At 41.8% G+C, this 20656-nt stretch overlaps 1 protein-coding gene across 3 annotated transcripts in view; it reads right to left on the bottom strand.

The window, feature by feature from the left end:
• Positions 1-20656, bottom strand: part of RPH3A (rabphilin 3A) — a 289809-nt gene that overhangs the window by 59748 nt on the left and 209405 nt on the right. For all 3 annotated transcript variants that reach the window (XM_056536654.1, XM_056536658.1, XM_056536662.1), the window contains 4 exons: positions 10465-10548; positions 6444-6509; positions 5782-6015; positions 2696-2775 (listed from right to left, as the gene is read on the bottom strand). In XM_056536654.1, the coding sequence (XP_056392629.1) occupies positions 2696-2775; positions 5782-6015; positions 6444-6509; positions 10465-10548 (464 nt within the window). The remainder of the gene's footprint in view (positions 1-2695; positions 2776-5781; positions 6016-6443; positions 6510-10464; positions 10549-20656) is intronic.

Below are 20656 nucleotides of genomic sequence, written 5' to 3'. Positions count from 1 at the left end.
TTGTATTTTGTTTATTGCCATTTTGTGTTCTGCATATGTTTATCAGTGTTACTGTAACCTTAAGGGAAGTCATGAAGAGTAAACCCGCCCCAATGGGAAGCCCCCACCTTAATCCTTATGTAGTTTAGGGGGAGGAGAGTTGTTCAGTTGGGCTGAGGTACAGTGTGGAGAGGAGCTGGGAGAAGTCTCTGATAGTCCAATGAGGCCTGAGGAGAAGTCTAAAATCTACAGCCATGCAATTTCCAAGAACCCCATCGCACAGTCTAAAGTCAGCATGGGTTGTCACAAGTCTAAAGCTAAAGTATAAATTCTGTAGCAACCATAATACAGTCAAAGCAACTACAAGTAACAGCTAGGCAACAGGCTCCCTACTCTGCATCTCCTCCACTCTGATCTGTACTGTAAAGGATTTTACCATCATTCCTGCCTCAGTAAAAGATAGTTCTCCATAACCCTGCATCTGTGGTAATTATTGTCCCCAGCGCTTGGCCCAGGAGAATTGATTAAACCTTGGACTATGGTGGTTAACGCTACCCTGGCATCACAAATGACACATCACCCCAGTAGTACACCACTATGCTTGAAAGTAAATAGTAAATATGTGGTGGAAATTGGACACTGTGCTCAAAGGGGTTTTCCAACTATAAAAACAAAAACACATGTAGCAAAACACAAAAAGGCCCCTGCCATAGCGGAGCATTTTTCTGTTATCTGATGCCAAGTAACCATAGACGCTGATTGCTGGCTGCACTGCAAAGGGTAAAGATGTGGGGACCTAGTGACCAGCTGCTTAGCACTACATTTAGTGTCTTCAATTGTCATTTTTTGTCTTCAGTCAAATCTTCCACTTGTCATAAACATGTGAGAATCTTACTATTGACTTTACTACAAATAATTTGCATTTACTTACTGAAAAGGAATGAAGGAAAGAACTAGTTAAGTTTCAAACGATTTATTGTTTTACATTTTGTTTCAACACCACTGTCAGTCAATAGTACCATTCTACAAAGGATCTGTGGGAAAGTCAATAACAGTGTGGTTTCCTGTTTACTTTGCCTTCTAACTCATACATTACTTTTGAGAACTCTCCTTTATAACAGTTACCATCACAAATCATATAAATTTAACTACGTTGTTCAACTTGTGAGAATAGAATTAATTGTCACTATAATTTGCAGGTAACACTTGGAGATATTCTTGTCACAGATAACAGTATGGCCTTGTGTCGAAGGCAGGTGCTTGGGTGTGTGAACCTCATACCAAGCCTAATAAATCTACAGTATTTCAATCATGAAGACATACTAAAGATAAAATGTGACAAGTAAGAATCTTATTATTAACTACGGTATTTAAGGGAGGTTGGTAAATAAGTTGTATTCTAAAAGCATACAGTGAAACTGTGGTATAAATAGGAAAATGCAGTATAATGATCATTATTACAAATAATAATAGCACATTATGAAGTAATAATGATCATTATTACTAATAATAATAACACATTAGTTATCATCTACTAAATGATTTGTGTCATATTACAAGATATTACCATTCATTATATTTGTCTAAGCACTCCCCATTAAACTGCAAGAAACCATTGTGACGCCATATGGACTCCCGATCCTGCTGCCACATCCAGACTCTGTCATTGTGCCATTGTGATTCTAATAGAGACACCTGTAATCTGCATATCATACTGAATAACAGTATTATTTCACTACCCCAGCACACTCTCTATGTGCGTTATGACAAGGCAAAGTATTCTACCCCCTATTGAGGTTCTCTGTAGCCCGGAAATAGCTGTTTTTATTACCGATTCGACGCAAATATATTCTGATCGAACCAAATTTTGGGGGAAAATTTACAGAATCGTCCGAATCAAATATTTTTTAAATTCGCCCATCTCTAATCTTTAGCACCTTGATGCACCAAGGTACTTTACACCAACCCCCATAAATGTACAGCAATAAGATGATACGGCCAAAGTAGCTGTGCCCACACCATCAGCATCAGGTGTCAGCTGTGAATTCTGCTAAGATTATAGCAGCCATGGTGCCTAAGTGGTACAATGATTAGAAAGGGCTTAATCTGTCACCCCATCTGAACCTTTACAATAGAACACAGCACAGCGGCTCAGTGGTTAGCACTGTTGTCTTGCAATGCTGGAGTCCTAGGTTTAAATCCCACCAAGGACAACATCTGCAAAATGTTTATATGTTCTCCCTGTGTTTGCAGGGTTTCAAAAACAGTTAAAAAATTTAGATTGTGAATCCTAATTTTCATATCTGAAAATTTGGAATATTTTTTGATGGATCACAAAGGCAGAGATAGCAGCTAATTTGTCACCATAACTAGCATGATCAATGACAATGGAAAAACATCTTTCTGGAGGTTTTACACTATAGTATTTAGCTCTCCCAAACAAGTTTGTTCCATGCACCGGATGACTGCGGTGCCACAGCACGGATCATGGATGCTCCCAGTGGCAGGACTCCTGTAATCAGACATCTTATCCCCTATTCTTTGGATAGGGGATAAGATGTCTAGGGGCGGAGTACCCCTTTAATGGCACGGTTGTCTGCCAGGTGTCAGCACCAGCCAATCAGAGATTCATGGCCTATCAAAAGGATAGGTTATCAATCATTTAGGCCAAAAAAAAAAAAAAAAAACATTTCACTGGCATATTCTGATTACTTACCTTAGCTTTTATGATGGTGCAATGAAGAGAGTTATTAGCTTGGTCATATAAAAGACTGAATTCCAAAGCTCCCAATGTAGCTAAACATTAAACAGAAAAACAACTTGTTATTTATTAGATTCCAAATGACAAGGTAGATGTGTCAGGTTACAAATATATAAATATTCTTCAGAAATCGACTTTTCCTTTTGTTCTCAAATACTACAGAACATTTTGTGAATGAAAGGAAAATGAGCCAAAATCTTTATGCCCCATTAACAGTTTGTCATCTCCAGCACCTGTTCCCAGGAAGAGAAACAAAATTAATGAAGCATCTCATTCTTAAAGTAGCTCTAGTAATCCCTGTTCTCTACAAACAGGGATTACGCTGCTTTCTGTATTGTAAAACCAGTGTTTACCATATGTTATTTTCATCTCTATTTGTCTAAAGTGGAATGGAAACAGAAGCTCATCATAAGTCATTGTTCATCCATACAGCAATTTCCTGACCTTCCTAATACAGTGACCCCCCCCCCCCCCCGACCTACGATGGCCCCGACATACGATCATTTCAACATACAATGGCCATCGCATGTTGAAGGCCGCATCAACATACGATGCTTTTGTATGTCGAGGCCATCGCATAAACGGCTATCCGGCAGCGCAGACTGCTTCAGCTGCCACCGGATAGCCGTTTTCATTGCCCCGTGTGGTCCTCTAACGATCATTTACCTGTCCTCGGGGCTCCGGCACGTCCTCTTCGGGATCCCCTGCATCGCCGGTGCTCTCCATCGTCATCATAACGTCGCTGCGCACGCCGTCCCGTCATCCAATAGGAGCAGTGTGCGTAGTGACGTGATTGCGGCGACAGAGAGCGAGGATGCTGGGGAAGCAGAGGCCTTGCAGGAGCGTCGGGGACACCCCGGGGACACGGCGACAGCGATGGAGGGCGACATCCAGGGCAGCGGTGACGAGCGGTGACGGTCTGGAGCGGTGGGGACAGGTGAGTACAACTTCCTATACCAGTAGTCTTCAACCTGCGGACCCCCATATGTTGCAAAACTACAACTCCAAGCATGCCCGGACAGCCGTTGGCTGTCCTATACTTTACATTGCACGGATCCCTCAACATACGATGGTTTCAACAAACGATGGTCCATTTGGAACGGATTACCATCATATGTTGAGGGACCACTAAAATGACTCATGCAAAATATTGCAAAGAATACTAGTATAAAGTGTTACAAAAAAGAGTACTGTTAAATATTTGTCTACAAATTCACATGAAGGAAAAACATTTAAAATAAATTGTAATATGATGTCCTTAAAGAGGCTGTCTCTTCTCAAACAACCCCTGTAATGTGAGAGCATCCGATCCCAACTGATCTGGATTCTGTGACCCCTGGAAAAACTTTTTTTGCCAGGACAAGTTGTTATTGGCTGTACATTTGTTAAACAACGGTATATATAGCTCCTGATCATCATTCAATGGTGATTGAGGCACACAAAATATGGTGCAGAAGGTTAAAGAACTTTTCATTAGTGAATGTATGGTTAAAGGGGTACTCCGCTGAGCAGCTGAGTACCCCTTTAAAGGTTACTGAGATGAGACAGTCTCCAAGATTGCTTTAATACTAAAAGCATTTACATCCTTCAAGGTGTTGTTACCATAAGATATTTGTTTACGCTCTTTATCTTTTTCATGAATATGAATCTCAGTATTAATGATCCACACTAGAGCCCTGTGCAGGACTGTTTTCTTAATCCCCCTACTGCCCGCTATCAGTTAATTTATGACTATCACCGCCCGCTGCCGCAACATGTATGTATTATCCCGTCCGTCCCCGCAATCATTCTGTAAGATGCCTTCTGCCTAGGAATAAAGTGATAAAGGGGCAGGAAACACTATCCCCCAACTTTTCCCAACTCCTAAATGGCACATATGCTTGGCACAACAAACTTTGCTGATGTCAGTCAGTCAGGGTGCTGTCCGTAGGAAAAGGTACACCCAGCTGCCTTAATGCTCTCCACCAATTCCCTGTGCAAAATTAGTGCCCTGTGACTTTTCTGTAGTATCTGAAGTAGAGATTTTGCATTCAATAGCATAGAAAAGTTTGGTGAAAATGTCTCACCTAGCTTTTCCATGCTCCTTAATTGCATATCTGCTCACAGTAGTATTACTTTATGAACAGGTAGATTGCAGAACTCATATAATGGTCCCTGTGATGGTGCAGGGTTAGTATTGGTGGCCAACTGGCCATATGGTTGCTGCACTAAGCAGATGTGCCATTAAGGAGCCTAGGAAAGCTGTGTGCGACAGTTAGAGCCTCTAGTGACTCATGCAGGAGTGTAACTATAGGGGTGAAGAGGTAGCAGTCGCATCGGGGCCTGGTGCCTAAGGGGGCCGCAAATCACATCTGCCCCTTAAGAGACCAGTATTATAATTGGTACATGGGACCCTGTTGCAGATTTTGCATCGGGCCCAGGAGCTACAGGTTACACCTCTGGACTCATGACACTGTAATCATTACAGGGTCTCACTGTCACACACTGCTATAAGCAGATATGCCATTCAGGAGAATGGGAAAGTTTTTTATGCTCTTGAATGCCAAATCTGCACCCTCAGATACTATAGAAAAGTTACAGTGCACTAATTTTGCCCAGAAAACTGGTGTGAGCATTGAGGCGGCTGGGTGCACCTTGTCCTACTGACAGCACCCTGAGCCATAGTACGTGCCTGAGATACAGTACACTTATCAGGAGGAGTCAGCAGCGCACCCAAGCATAGGACACTAGAGGCTGCACACAGCATGATTACCTAGTGTCTGACTTCCTAATAAGTTTTGCTTCGCTCTGGACACAGAGAGGTAAAATAGGGGAAAGTGGCTTGACTTTTTACCAGCATATATAACAGACAGGGGGGTCTTCTTTACAGAGATTAGTTCGCCCGACAAGTATAGCATGTGACCACCCAGAACATTCCAAATACCACCAGCGCCTGCAAGTATTTCAGTGGGACCTGTGGGATCCCAATCCCAATGCAGCCATCGAGTCCACACCTCTTACTTATATAGATTTTTTAACATTTCCCCTTCCCCAGGACTCACTTGCTTCGTCAGAGTCATAGCTATTGGCTTCTTCCTCTTCTTCTTCCTGTTGTTGTGACTGCCGGGCAGAGGCTGTGACTGTTGTTGGCACAGCAGCAGAGTATGATAAGGTTTGGCGAAGAGGTCTGTCTTCTCTAACACCTTGTGCTGTGAAACCACTGGGTTTATCTTCCCTAGACACTGCCGGCTTGTACGGTTGTTCAGGCGGCTGAGAAGCAGGAGCAGGGGGGCCACCTATGGAAACAGTATAACATGGTAAGGCACCTACAAAGTCATTTTTCAGTTGTTGCGAAATGGATATCATTTATTTGGAAAACTTCAGGCCATTGCCAGGTTTCAGTGAGATCAAATAAAGGTGTTATCAATAAAATACACTGCATTTATTTACAGCAAATTTGTATTTGTGCCTAATGAAGTATCAAGCTTTAGACCATGGTTATACATGACAAGACCTTCTAATAACTAACTTTTATTTAGACGTGGAATACCTGAAAATATAGGCAGAAATTTGTCTAAATCTGTGCAGAGAAAATGTGGAGCAGTTGCCCATAGCAACCAATCAGATTGATCCTTTTATTTTTCAGAGGCCTTTTAAACTATAAATAAAATAAGCAACTTGTCTTCTACACAGGTTTTGATAAATCTCCCCAATTGAACAATACCTTGCTCTTCTGGAAATCTGTTGGCTGGAGCTGGCCTTGGTGCTGATCTGCCACTTGCTGGAGGAGCTGTTAAGAAAAAAAGAAGCGAGAATTGTCAGATTTAGATTAAATATATTTACTTTGCAGTTAGCTCACAAGGTTACAGTACCAGTTCTAAAAAAAAAAAAAAAAGGAAAAAGTATAGAAGTTGTGCTTCTACATCATGAATCATGGACCATAGACACTGTAATGGAAATCCAATGGGGGAGATCTATCAAAACCTGTGCAGAGGAAAAGCTGCCTATAGCAACCAATCAGATCACCTCTTTCATTTTTAACAAGGCCTCTGCAAAATGAAAGAAGCAATCTGATTGGTTGCTATAGGCAACTGGGCAACTTTTCCTTTGCACAGGTTTTGATAAATCTACCCCAATATGTCTGGCTTCCTGCATCAAAAAGTCAAAATTTTTAGTGCAAGCCCCATGTTTTTGCAAAAATGTGCAACATTTTGACACATTTGGGAACATATTCAAAATTGTTGGGGACATATTCAAAACTTTTCATTTCAAAAATTTTGGAGCGAAAATTTTCCACTAAATGTGTAAAGGGTTTCACATGAGAATTATACCAGGTTTACACTACTGGTGATGCACATTTCATGTTTTACATAATATTTTCAAAATGTGAGAGTCAATTTTACTTATTTTTTTTGGGGGGGGGGAATTTTTTTTTTTTGGGGGGGGGGGGGGCAAAAAGAGTTACTTAGTTATTCAAATATAAGCACTAATTTTTGTCAAATGATATTAAAAAAATCTAACTTTTTAAACTCTGACTTACTTCTTTATTCTTCATTCGGTTGTAACAACACATACATCAAGACTGTTTTAATTAAAACTGCATGCCAGGTTGTACTACCTGACTTCACAGTCACTGTACATGTACTTACATTTAACCCCTAAAGGACATGCATTGCACATGTCGTTGTACTTATCCCACAGTGAGGCACATGTAAATTGCAACAGGTTTACAGTCTATGAAGCTAGTGCTGGTGCTGCACTCAATTCATGGACAATGGGTCCCAGCTGCTATCAGCAGCCAGGGACCCACCACTAATGGTGGACATCAGCAATCACACTAACTTTTGCCATTGACCCTTTAGACACCATGATCCCTACTGAATTGCAGAGGCTGCCTGTATTTTTATCAGAGCACCGATTAGATGTCATGAAGGCAGGTAGGGATCCTCCATCCGTCCTCTTAGTTGACCAGAACCCCACGATTGTACAGCAGGGGTGCAGATCATTATCCACAACAAACTGCAAACTGTATGTTTCAACATTAAGATGGCACGATCAATTTGATTGCATTACCTAAAAGGTTAATTGCTAAGTATCAGCTTGATCGGTGATGTTCCAAATTAGCGCACTCAGCTCCTTAGCGTCCTTCATCCTTAGGAGGTTAAGCAGATCTAATGGGATTAGGGGATGTGGTCTCCCACACACACTGAATTTACTACAACAGTAGTGAACTGATCGCTAAAATTTGCTCTAGTTTAGTGCTGTGAAATGGAAGATTCAATAAGAGTTTAATGCCTTCTAATAGCATCTGCCAAATGTGTGAATCGTGGTTTTAGTAAATTCCCCTATACGTTCATCTTTGAGCGTGATTTTACAAGATTCAGTAGAAAATGTTTTATGCAAGATATTGCTCAAATCAATATCACAACAAATACACTTACATTAAAGGGGTACTCCAGGGAACTAATCCCATAGCCCATCCTTTCCCTCTCATCAACCTATTTAATTGTCAAAATATCATCCATTAGCTATTATCTAGAACAGTTTCTCCTCCTTCAGTTGTCACTTGCAGTGAGTGAGTGAGGAAAATATGTTATCCTGCCTTTCTCTGTGTCTCCTTCCACATCTTACTCTGAAAACAGTCCCCACCCTTCTGAGAGACACAGACCACATGGTTTCTGCCTTGCACTGATGACTCATTCTCCCTTTAACTTCTTAAGGACCAGGGTTTTTTCAATTTTTGCACTCATTTTTTCCTCCTTACCTTTACAAAATCATAACTCTTTCAATTTTGCACCAAAAAATCCATATGATGGCTTATTTTTGTGCCACCAATTCTACTTTGTAATGACATCAGTCATTTTACCCAAAAATGTACGGCGAAAGAAAAATCATTGTGCGACAAAATTGAAGAAAAAACACCATTTGTAACTTTTGGGGCTTCCGTTTCTACGCAGTACATTTTTTGGTAAACAATGACACCTTCTCCTTATTCTGTAGGTCCATATGATTAAAATGATACCCTACTTATATAGGTTTGATTTTGTCACACTTCTGGAAAAAATCATAACTACATGCAGGAAAATTTATATGTTTAAAATTGTCACCTATGACCCCTATAACTTTTTAATTTTTCCACATATGGGGCGGTATGAGGCTTAATTTTTTGTACGGTGATCTGAAGTTTTTATCGGTAGCATTTTTGCATTGATCTGACTTTTTGATCGCTTTTTATACATTTTTTCATAATGTAAAAAGTTACCAAAAATACTCTATTTTGTACTTCGGAATTTTTTTTGCTTATACGCCAATGACCGTGCGGCATAATTAATGATATATTTTTATAATTCGGACATTTCCAATTGCGGCGATACCACATATGTTTATTTTTATTTACACTTTTTTTTTTTATGGGAAAAGGGGGGTGATTCAAACTTTTATTAGGGAAGGGGTTAAATGATCTTTATTAACTTTTTTTTTTGCAATGTTGTAACTCCCATAGGGGGCTATAACACTGCCCACACTGATATTTTACATTGATCAATGGTTTCTCATAGGAAACCATTGATCGATGATTCTGCCGCTTGACTGCTTATGCCTGGATCTCATTCACTGAGCAGTCATTCGACTGCTCAGGGCTCGATCGGACACCAGGAGGCAGGTAAGGGGACCCTCCTGCTGTCCTACAGCTGTTCGGGTTGCCGAAGTGATCCCGAACAGCCCGCTGAGCTAGCCGAGGGGTAGTTTAGTTTCACTTAGATGTGGCGATCAACTTTGAACGCCGCGTCTAAAGGGTTAATAGCGAGCGGCACCGCAATCAGTGCCGCACGCTATTAGACATGGGTCCCGGACGTTGGCCCGACCCGCTATGACGCATTAGTGTTGAGAACTGGGAGGTGTGTACAGCCTCAGCCAATCACACACTAAACTTCTCTTTGTTGCTCAGAGCAGAAAGGTGGGGGTTGCTCTCAGAGAGTGAGCTGGACAGCAGAGCAGAACTGCAATGATTCCTGAGAAATGTAGTATCTATCAGGTAAGGGGAGGGAAGGAGGGCAAAAAATATCAAGCAGTTAGAGGAGAACATAAGGGTCACCTGAGCCATGCATTTCACGCAGGTTTGTTTACAAGGAACAACATATCCAGGAAGTGTGGTGGCTTTTTTTATTTTTTTTACATGTACACTTCTCTGGAGTATCCATTTAACACTGTAGAAGTTGTCTAAAATGAGAAAAAAAGGCAAACAGAGTGATATCTGTTGGATTGGCAGGAACTGCCATACTAGACAAAACCCATTGACAGACATGGCACTGTATCTGTAAGGGCCCATTTACACTCGGTATTTTCCAAGCAGATCTTCACTCTGGAGTTCCACCTTGGAAAATATTTTGCAGTGGCCTCCTATTGTTTTCAATGGGATTAGCTGCACCACAGACACCACTGAATTTCCACAGCAGAATTTCTGGATGCCAGATTATACCAAAAGAATGAACTTGTTCATTCTTTCTGTGTAGACTGCTCCGAAATTCATTGTCATTTAGGGAGATGGCACTTTTCTAAGCGGAACTAGCACTGGTCTGTCCTGCCAGCGCCTGCTACAGATGGAATCTCTGCCCAGAATATCTCCGGGCAGAGATTCAGTAGTGCGAATGAGCCCTAAAGAAATTAAATATTTAATGTATTCCATTTTTTAATCATCATAATTTCCCAACATGATACATGGAGGATTAGAGCTGCAGATGGTAGACCTTGTTGGGCAGACTGTATATTGGGACTTTGATTTGCAGGAGGACCAGGTCTTGCATTTGGGCCTGCATTGGGACGTCTGGCACCTATGTAAACAAATACACACAGAAAAAAACATGGTTAGTGTTTATTTAGCTGTGAAAAGGCACAATAACATAAATATTCATAAACTTTAAAAAGAAATACAAAATATTTTAAGTTCATATTGTGAATTTGGTGAATAACATTTCCTACTAAGGGAAAAATAATTTTCACATGTGACAGTTCTTTTCAAAGATGCAATATATTGGGGTAGCATGGATTTTGAAGATACACAGTTGTGACATTCACATAAAGAATATCTATACCCAAAAAAAAGTAAAATACCAAGTCTGTCCTAAACATGGTTGTGTGCTATGATGCAGTTTTCTAGTCAACCAGTCCCTGGGTTACAATTATATATACTATTGTGGTAGCCCTTGGGGCGGTGTATGGTAGTGGTGGTATGGTATCGGTATATGAGGGGTTAATGTTAACCCTATAGTTTGTGACGCCAGGCTGAGGGCTGGTATGCTGAGGCAATGCTCCGGCCTATCGCCGCCCTTCCCAGTAACGATAGGTGCATGAAATGACTGAAGGTCCACAAAGAGATTGAACTTGAACAACTTGACTTAAGTGCTTGCGATACATCCAAGGCACAGTAACAGTCTCGTACAAACAGTCCTTGTGTTGCTTAGTGACTGACAGTTGTTGCGAACCTTGAGCTATTTATACAGTCTCTGAATTTAGGGTAGATATTTGCAGATCCGTACGGATTTAGGGGTACTATTAGGTCCGGTGATGCTGCAGAGTGTCTGGAAATTGATACACTCTATATTTTGAATGATCCGGCCGTTGCCGCAAGGCTCGTGCATAACTCACTGCATTAGTTGCTGTACAGGTCTTTCCACGTCAGGAGTACAGGAACAAGAGAGCCAGAAGATGGCCGCCGCTCCCTTATATGGGCAGGGGGCGGATCCGATTGGTCCGAACATCTGTCATTCACCATTACAGAGAGTAATGGGATTGCTTACGTCACAGGGCCTCCAAAGGTCCTTAAGCAGAATACCATAGAGTTTACCTAGTCACGTGACCAGCAGATCCTGCAACGCTATGGAACCGGTAATTAACCATTTATTTAGATATATATTACCCTATTTACATTACCTTTACATAAATTACTGGTCTATGAGCTGGAATAGAGGCGACAAGGGGTAAACTACATCACAGGGATCCCTACGTCCTAGGGACTCTAGCTATGGGCACCCACACATACATAGGTACCGTATAAGATGCGGTACCGGGACACCACACTATATATACAGCATAGCATCTGTACCCTTTTTCTTCTATGTCAGAAGCACACAGAGTTACCGTGATTCCGTATTATCATGCACCAGGTATTTCATGTACTGTATGTACAGTGCCCTATTACAGAGATTATTTTTCCCTAGGAGCATTTAGGAGCAGATAGGAAAGAATATCTCTGACATGTAGTGATGTCTAGCTTGGCATTCTAACTGTCCAAAGAAGACAAGTGCAGAACAAAGTAATCCATACAAACAAATACACATTTTTAACATAATCTTAGTGGTTGCAAGTCCCCAATAAAGGCCCAAAAGCTTAGCTTTTACACACAGTAGCACATTTTTTTTTCATGCCACCTCTGGATCTGCCAGCGCTACTGATGCTGTGGGACAAAGTAGCACTACTGCTCCTTCTCTGAGGAATAACCAACACTACACAGGCAACTCTCCTGATAACCTCCATATATTTAGGTAAAACTGTGCATCCTCAAGTTCCAGTCCCCTGCAGTAGATTAAGACAGTGACATGATGTCCAACACCAGATCTATTGCAAAAAGTCCAACAGCATTTATTGATGCCTTTCATAAGGCTATCTCCTTAAAGGGGTACTCCCGTGGAAAACTTTTCTTTTTAAATCAACTCGTGCCAGAAAGTTAAACAGATTTGTACATTACTTCTATTAAAAAATCTTAATCCTTCCAATACATTTTATGGGCTGTATACTACAGAGGAAATGCTGTTCTTTTTGGATTTCTCTGATGTCATGACCACAGTGCTCTCTGCTGACCTCTGCTGTCCATTTTAGGAACTGTCCAGAGCAGCATTTGTTTGCTATGGGGATTTTGTCCTGCTTTGGACAGTTCCAAAAATGGACAGCAGAGGTCAGCAGAGAGCACTGTGATCGTGACAACAGAGAAATCCCAAAAGAAAAGCATTTCTTTCGTAGTATATAGCCCCTTAAAAGTACTGTAAGGGTAAAGATTTTTTAATAGAAGTCATTTACAAATCTGTTTAAGTTTCTGGCACCAGTTGATTTAAAAAATAAATAAAAAAAGTTTTCCAAGGGAGTACCCCTTTAACCACATAGGGAGCCAGGGCGTACTGGTACGCCTTCGGTCCCTGGTACTTAAAGGGGTACTCCACCCCTAGACATCTTATCCCCTATCCAAAGGATAGGGGATAAGAGGTCTGATCGCGGGGGTCCCGCCGCTGGGGACCCCCACAATATAGCATGCAGCACCTACCTGTTTCTGCTCCGGAAGCGCTGGAGGGTCTGGGTCCTGACCACTGGAACGGAAGTCTGTGATGTCACGACTCCGCCCCCATGGGAGGTCACTCTCCCGCAATCAGACATCTTATCCCCTATCCTTTGGATAAGGGATAAGATGTCTAGGGGTGGAGTACCTCTTTAAGGACCCAGGGCGCACCTGTACGCCCGTGGGATTTTGGTCCCCGGCGGGGACCGGGGTGACTGCTCATATCGCGTAAATGCCCAGGGGGGTCATCAGCCGTCCCCCCCCCCCATTGTCGGCAATCGGCGCAAATCGCAAGTGAATTCACACCTGAGATTTGCGCCGATTCCAGGTCATACGGGTCTATGGTGACCTGGAATATAAGAGGGATCGCGGTTGTCCATGACACCCACGGTCCCCCTGAAGGGATAGGAGTGAGGTGGCAGGGGTGCCTACCCTCCTATCCCTGCTATTGGTCGTTAACTTTCGGTTTCCCCGTTCTGCCCACCCACAATAGGGCAGGACGGGGAAACCGACAGAGGACCGGCGGCAGAAGATCCACTTACCCATCCAGAGACTGCGAGCGACGGGGATCGGCGAGCAGCGATGTACAACTCCCAGCATGCACAGTCTGTCAGTACATGCTGGGAGTTATAGTTTTGAAACAGCTGGAGGTTTGGCCCCCCACCATGTGAATGTACAGGGTACATTCACACGGGTGAGTTTACAGCTAGTTTTCTGCTTCAAATTTGGGCTGCGGCAAATTTCTCGCCGCAGCGCAAAGTCCTAGCGGGAAACTCGCCGTAAACGCCCGCCAGTGCGAATGTACCCTAAAAACACTACACTACACTAAACACATAATAAAGGGTAAAACACTACATATACACCCCCTTACACTGTCCCCCCCCCCCCCCCAATAAAAATGAAAAACGTATTGTATGGCAGTGTTTCCAAAACAGAGCCTCCAGCTGTTGCAAAACAACTCCCAGCATTTCCAGACAGCCACTGACTGTCCAGGCATGCTGGGAGTTTAGCAACAGCTGGAGGCACCCTGTTTGGGAATCACTGGCACAGAATACCCCTATGTCCACCCCTATGTAATCCCTATGTAGTCCTCAAATGCGCATGGTGCTCTCTCACTTCGGAGCCCTGTCGTATTTCTGGGAAACAGTTTAGGGTCACATATGGGAGAAATTGCACTACTAACTTTGGGGGGATTTTTCTCCTTTTACTCCTTATGAAAAGGAAAAGTTGGGGGCTACACCAGCCTGTTAGTGTAAAAAAAATAAATTTTTTTACACAAACATGCTGGTGTTGCCCCATACTTTTTATTTTCACAAGTGGTAAAAGCAAAAAAAGACCCCCAAAATTTGCAACGCAATTTCTCCTCAGTACGGAAATACCCCATATGTGGACATAAAATGCTTTGCGGACACACAACAAGGCTCAGGAGTGAGAGTGCACTATGTACATTTGAGGCCTAAATTGGTGATTTGCACAGGGGTGGCTGATTTTACAGCGGTTCTGACATAAACGCAAAAAAAAAAAAAATACACACATGTGACCCCATTTTGGAAACTACACCCCTCACGGAATGTAACAAGGGGTATAGGGAGCCTTAACACCCCACAGGTGTTTGACAAATTTTTATTAAAGTTGGATGGGAAAATGAAAAAAATTATTTTTCTCACTAAAATGCTGGTGTTTCCCTAAATTTTTCATTTTGACAAGGGAAAATAGGGGGGAAAAAAACAAAATTTATAACCCCATTTCTTCTGAATAAGAACATACCCCATATGTGGATGTAAAGTGCTCTGCGGGTGCACTACAATGCTCAGAAGAAAACGAGCGACATTGTGATTTTGAAGAGAAAATTTGTCCGAAATTGAAGGCCACGTGTGTTTACAAAGCCCCCATAGTGCAAGAACATGTGACCCCATTTTGGAAACTACACCCTTCACGTAATGTAATAAGGGGTGCAGTGAGCATTTACGCCCCACAGGTATCTGACAGATTTTTGGAACAGTGATCCGTGAAAGTGAAAAATTTTATTTTTCATTTGCACAGCCCACTGTTCCAAAGATCTGTCAAACGCCAGTGGGGTGTAAATATTCACTGCACCCCTTATTAAATTCTGTGAGGGGTGTAGTTTCCAAAATGTGGTCACATGTGGGGGGAGGGGTCCACTGCTCTGGCACCACGGGGTCCTTTGTAAATGCATATGGCCCCCGACTTAATTTCCAAAAAAATCATCTTTTAAAAAGCTCAATGGCGCTCCTTCTCTTCTGAGCATTGTAGTGCGCCAGCAGATCCCCTGATGTCCACACATGGGGTATTTCCATACTCAGAAGAAATGGGGTTATAAATTTTGGGGGTGATTTTCTCCTATTACCCCTTGTAAAAATGTGAAATTTGGGGAAAAAACTGAATTTTAGTGAAAAAAAAAAATTTTTTCATTCACACATCCAACTTCTTACAAAAAGTCGTCAAACACCTGTGGGGTGTTAAGGCTCACTGTACCCCTTGTAACATTCCTTGAGGGGTGTAGTTTCCAAAATAGTATGCAATGTGTTTTTTTTTTTTTTTTTTTTTTGCTGTTCTGGCACCATAGGGGCTTCCTAAATGCGACATGCCCCCCCAAAAACCATTTCGCCAAAATTTGCTTTCCAAAAGCTAAATGTGACTCCTTCTCTTCTGAGCATTGTAATTCGCCAGCAGAGCATTTTACATCATAATATGGGGTATTTATATACTCAGAAGAGATGAGGTTACAAATTTTGGGGGGCATTTTCTCCCATTACCCTTTGGAAAAATGGTAAATTTTGGGAAAATCTGCACTTTAGTGAAATTTTTTTTTTTCATTTACACATCCGACTTTAAACAAAAGTTGTCAAACACCTGTGGAATGTAAAGGCTCACTGGACCCCTTGTTACGTGCCTTGAGGGGTGTAGTTTCCAAAATGGTATGCCATGTGGGGGGTTTCTGCTGTTCTGGCACCACAGGGGCTTCCTAAATGTGACATGCCCCCCAAAAACCATTTCAGCAAAATTCACTCTCCAAAATCCCATTGTCGCTCCTTCCCTTCTGAGCCCTCTACTGCATCCACTGAACACTTGACATACACATGAGGTATTTCCTTACTCGAGAGAAATTGGGTTACAAATTTTGGGGGGCTTTTTCTCCTATTTCCCCTTGTAAAAATTCAAAAACTGAGTCTACAAGAACATGAGAGTGTAAAAAAATTAAGATTTTGAATTTTCTCCGTCATTTTGCTGCTATTCCTGTGAAACACCTAAAGGGTTAACAAACTTTCTGAATGTCATTTTGAATAATTTGAGGGGTGAGGTTTTTATAATAGAGTCATTTATGGGGTATTTTTTTTAATAAGAAAGTCCTTCAAATCAACTTCAAAACTGAACTGGTCCCTGAAAAATTCCAATTTTGAAAATTTTGTGAAAAATTGGAAAATTGCTGCTGAACTTTGAAGCCCTCTGATGTTGTCCAAAAGAAAAACATGTCAACTTTATGATGAAAATCTAAAGTATACATATTGTATATGTGAATGTGCTGGGATGCCTGCTGAATGAATTTAGCAGGCATCCAGGTCCGGTCCCCAACCAGCTAGCGGCGGGGACCGGAATTCCAACGGGCATATGCATACGCCCCACGTCCTTAAGGACTCGGGATGCAGGGCGTATGTATGCATCCGGCGTCCTGAAGAGGTTAAAATTGTCATCTTCTGACCCCTATAACTTTTTTATTTTTCCGCATAAATAGGGCTATATGAGGGCTCACTTTGTTGCACTATGGTGTTTAATTTTTTTTTATACATCCTTTACCTCTTGGGGACGCAGGGCGTATGCGTACGCCCTGCATCCCCGATCCTTAAGGACTCAGGGCGTACCTGTTCGCCCTGGTCCCGTTTATCGTGTTTAAACCGATCTCACCAGCAGAGAACGGGTTAAACCCGGTGGGTCCCGGTTGCTAAGGACAGCCAGGACCCACGGCTAATGCCGGGCATGGCCGATCGGGCCGACCCCCGGCATTAACCCTTTAGACGCCACGATCAAAGTAAAATAACCCCAACAGCTCAGCGGAGCTGATCGGGACTATCGCGATAAAATCATGTCCTGATCAGCTTACCGGATGACGGGAGGGACCTCACCTGCCTCTCCATTGTCTGATCGGCGATCTACTGTCTCCATGCCTGCGCAGCTGGCTAGAGGAGCAGACCGCCAGTGTCACTTTGCAATGACAGAGCACGGAACAGTCTATCAGAAGATTGCATGTTGTAGCCCCCTATGGGGGGCTAAAAAAAAAATTTGTAAAAAAAAAAAAAGAGTAATAAAGGTTCATTAACCCCTTCCCTATTAAAAGTTTAAAACACCCCCCCCCTTTTCCCATTTTTTAAATAAAATTATGTAATAAAAAATAAAAATAATCATATATGGTACCGCCGAGTGCGTGAATGTCTGAACTATTAAAATATTAGGTTAGCTTAACCACACGGTCAATGGCGTACACGTAAAAAAAAGTCCAAAATTGTGTATTTTTGGTCACTTCATATACCATAAAAGTCATCATAAAAGGATCAAGAAGTCCCATCAAAACAAAAATGGTACTGATAAAAACTACAGATGGCGCAAAAAATGATATCGCCCCGTACATTGAAAAAATACAAAAGTTATAGGGGTCATAAGATGCCAATTTTAAACATACTAATTTTGGTGCATGCAGTTTATAATTTTTTTAAGTATTAAAATAAAATAAAACCTATATAAATTGGGTATCCTTGTAACCGTATGGACCGACAGAATAAAGATATGCTGTCATTTTTACCAAATATTGCACTGCGTAGAAACGGGAGCCCCCAAAATGTACAAAATGGCATTTTTTTATTTAGCCCCACAAATAATTTTTTTTTTTGTTTCGCCGCAGGTTATATTCTAGAATAAGTGATGTCATTGCAAAGCACTATTGGTGACGCAATAAACAAGCCCTTATATGTGTCTGTAGGTGCGTAATTGAAAGAGTTATAAGGAAGAAGGAAAAAGCGAAAATGCAAAAACGAAAATTTGCTGAGTCCTTAAGGTGAAAATAGGCTCAGTCCCTAAGGGGTTAAAGGGTTAAGATATAGGCCTAGCACTGGTATTTGATTCTGAGAATTTCTTGTTTGCATCTGCCTTCCCCATATCACATTAGTTTGGACTTAGAACTTCATTTATCATATTTTATTAAAACTAGATTACAAAAGATATTATTGAGACAGTAAGTTATCTTACAAAAAAGCTATTATAAAATCTCCATATAAAAAGATTCATGCAGAGCCCTAGTAATGCTGCAATATGCCAAGTGGTTCCTTGCAATAAACACTTTAAAGGAATTCAGGACTAGATTTTGTGTATCTAGTGTAATGTAAACTTGTAAATCTAAATTATATTTGATGTTTGTTAGGGGTTTTTATGTCAGATCTTGTCCTGTGTGGTCGGCCTACAGTGGTAATGATCATTTTAGTGTTTGCAAGATGTCAGAAACAATTACGAATCAAATTAATTTTCTGAATATTACGCTGTAAGACCCAGTCATTGTGTAGCTCCCATAACCAAGGATTCAATTTCTTCACAGAATGTTATTTTATGGCTAAATAAACAATTCATGGCAGAAATTTATACACATTTGGTTGTGTGATTTACTACATATGTGCAATATAACATTATACAAAAGATACATACCACTTGTGATTATTGCCTTCCACCGCAAGTTCAATAAACTTTGCATCCATCAATAATACTAGCAAGTGAATGGATCTCTGGGAAAAAATCCCAGATCCAATACTGCCCCTCTCACTGGCTAGGCTTAGTGGGAAACATTGGTCACAGTTCCCACTCAGTAAGATTTTCTCAGTAGGACTTGTAGAAATATATCCCTAAAGGCGCTTTCAGGAAGCTAGCATTTTATAATTTATCTCCATGATGGGAAGCAGGGGATTCATAGCTTTTATAACAAATATTATGCAGTCAGGTAATGAGGAGGGTCGCTTCTGCCATGAGACGAGTTAAATGACTCACCTCAAGAATCACTACCTTAAAGTAGGGTCAGTACAGGATCTAACCCCAAAAAAAACCTTGCCACTGGACAAATGCACATGTAGCTGTAAATTAAAAAAGCAGCAGATTAGAGAGCCATCAGCTCCCTCCCCCACCACTTACTCTTGAAGGCCAAAGGCTTCTTCTTTATGACTAAAAGTGCACATCAGTGTTACAGTACAGGCGTGATGATGAGGTCATCATGCAAATGCACTGCAGAGGAAGAGGATCAGAGGAACCCAAGGGTCAGTGGCAGGAGTTGAGATAAGAGGAATGAGCAAGCTATCTAGGGGGGAGATGCCAATTTGCATAATGAGTTGGGGGGTCTGCCTAATAAAGGGAAAGGGATCTGCCTAATGAGGTGGGGTCTACCTATGCAGGGGGTTCTACTTAATGGGAGGGGTGTTCCTAGCTACCTTTTGCTGCATATTTAGCCCAGCAGCCTGCACCTGCAAGCCAGGTTTTTACAATAGTTTGGATCAATAGTGCTGGCCAATTTATCCTTTTGTTGTATTACACATACGGTGGAGTGGCTACCTCCATGTTGGCTCCTGCACCCCACCCACCTCTATTAGCTGTAAATAAGGTGCCTTGGATGTTTCAGACCTTGCATGCCTGTTGTACTGTTCACACAGAGGCATATTCACAGTGTAGGGTCCGTCCCAGAATGAGGTCACCTTACCGTGGTGGGACGGTCCACGCTATTTGGCGCCAAATTTGCAAGCTAAGTACCTCCTATTTTCATAGTTTCATATCTTCATTTATTGCATTACAGTTGTATAGCTTTTCATGTTCTATCTATATACTCATGTTTTATCTATATACTCATGTTTCATCTATATCTTTGTGCTAGCAGTGTGCTGCTGTATTCTCCTGTTGCTGTATATTTAGCCCAGCAGCCTGCACCTGCAAGCCAGGTTTTTACAATAGTTTGGATCAATAGTGCTGGCCAATTTATCCTTTGGTTGTATTACACATACGGGGGAGTGGCTACCTCCATGTTGGCTCCTGCACCCCACCCACCTCTATTAGGTGTATATAAGGTGCCTTGGATGTTTCAGACCTTGCATGCCTGCTGTACTGTTCACACAGAGGCATATTCACAGTGTAGGGTCCGTCCCAGAATGAGGTCACCTTACCGTGGTGGGACGGTCCACGCTATTTGGCGCCAAATTTGCAAGCTAAGTACCTCATATTTTCATAGTTTCATATCTTCATTTATTGCATTACAGCTGTATAGCTTTTCATGTTTTATATATATACTCATGTTTTATCTATATACTCATGTTTCATCTATATCTTTGTGCTAGCAGTGTGCTGCTGTATTCTCCTGTTGCTGTATATTTAGCCTAGCAGTCTGCACCTGCAAGCCAGGTTTTTACAATAGTTTGGATCAATAGTGCTGGCCAATTTATCCTTTGGTTGTATTACACATACGGGGGAGTGGCTACCTCCATGTTGGCTCCTGCACCCCACCCACCTCTATTAGGTGTATATAAGGTGCCTTGGATGTTTCAGACCTTGCATGCCTGCTGTACTGTTCACACAGA

The sequence above is a fragment of the Hyla sarda genome, chromosome 1, assembly GCF_029499605.1.
Source record: "Hyla sarda isolate aHylSar1 chromosome 1, aHylSar1.hap1, whole genome shotgun sequence".
In the NCBI taxonomy this organism is placed as follows: Eukaryota; Metazoa; Chordata; class Amphibia; order Anura; family Hylidae; genus Hyla; species Hyla sarda.
Note: the sequence above shows the minus strand (reverse complement) of the source record. Positions and strands in the feature narration are given on the sequence as shown.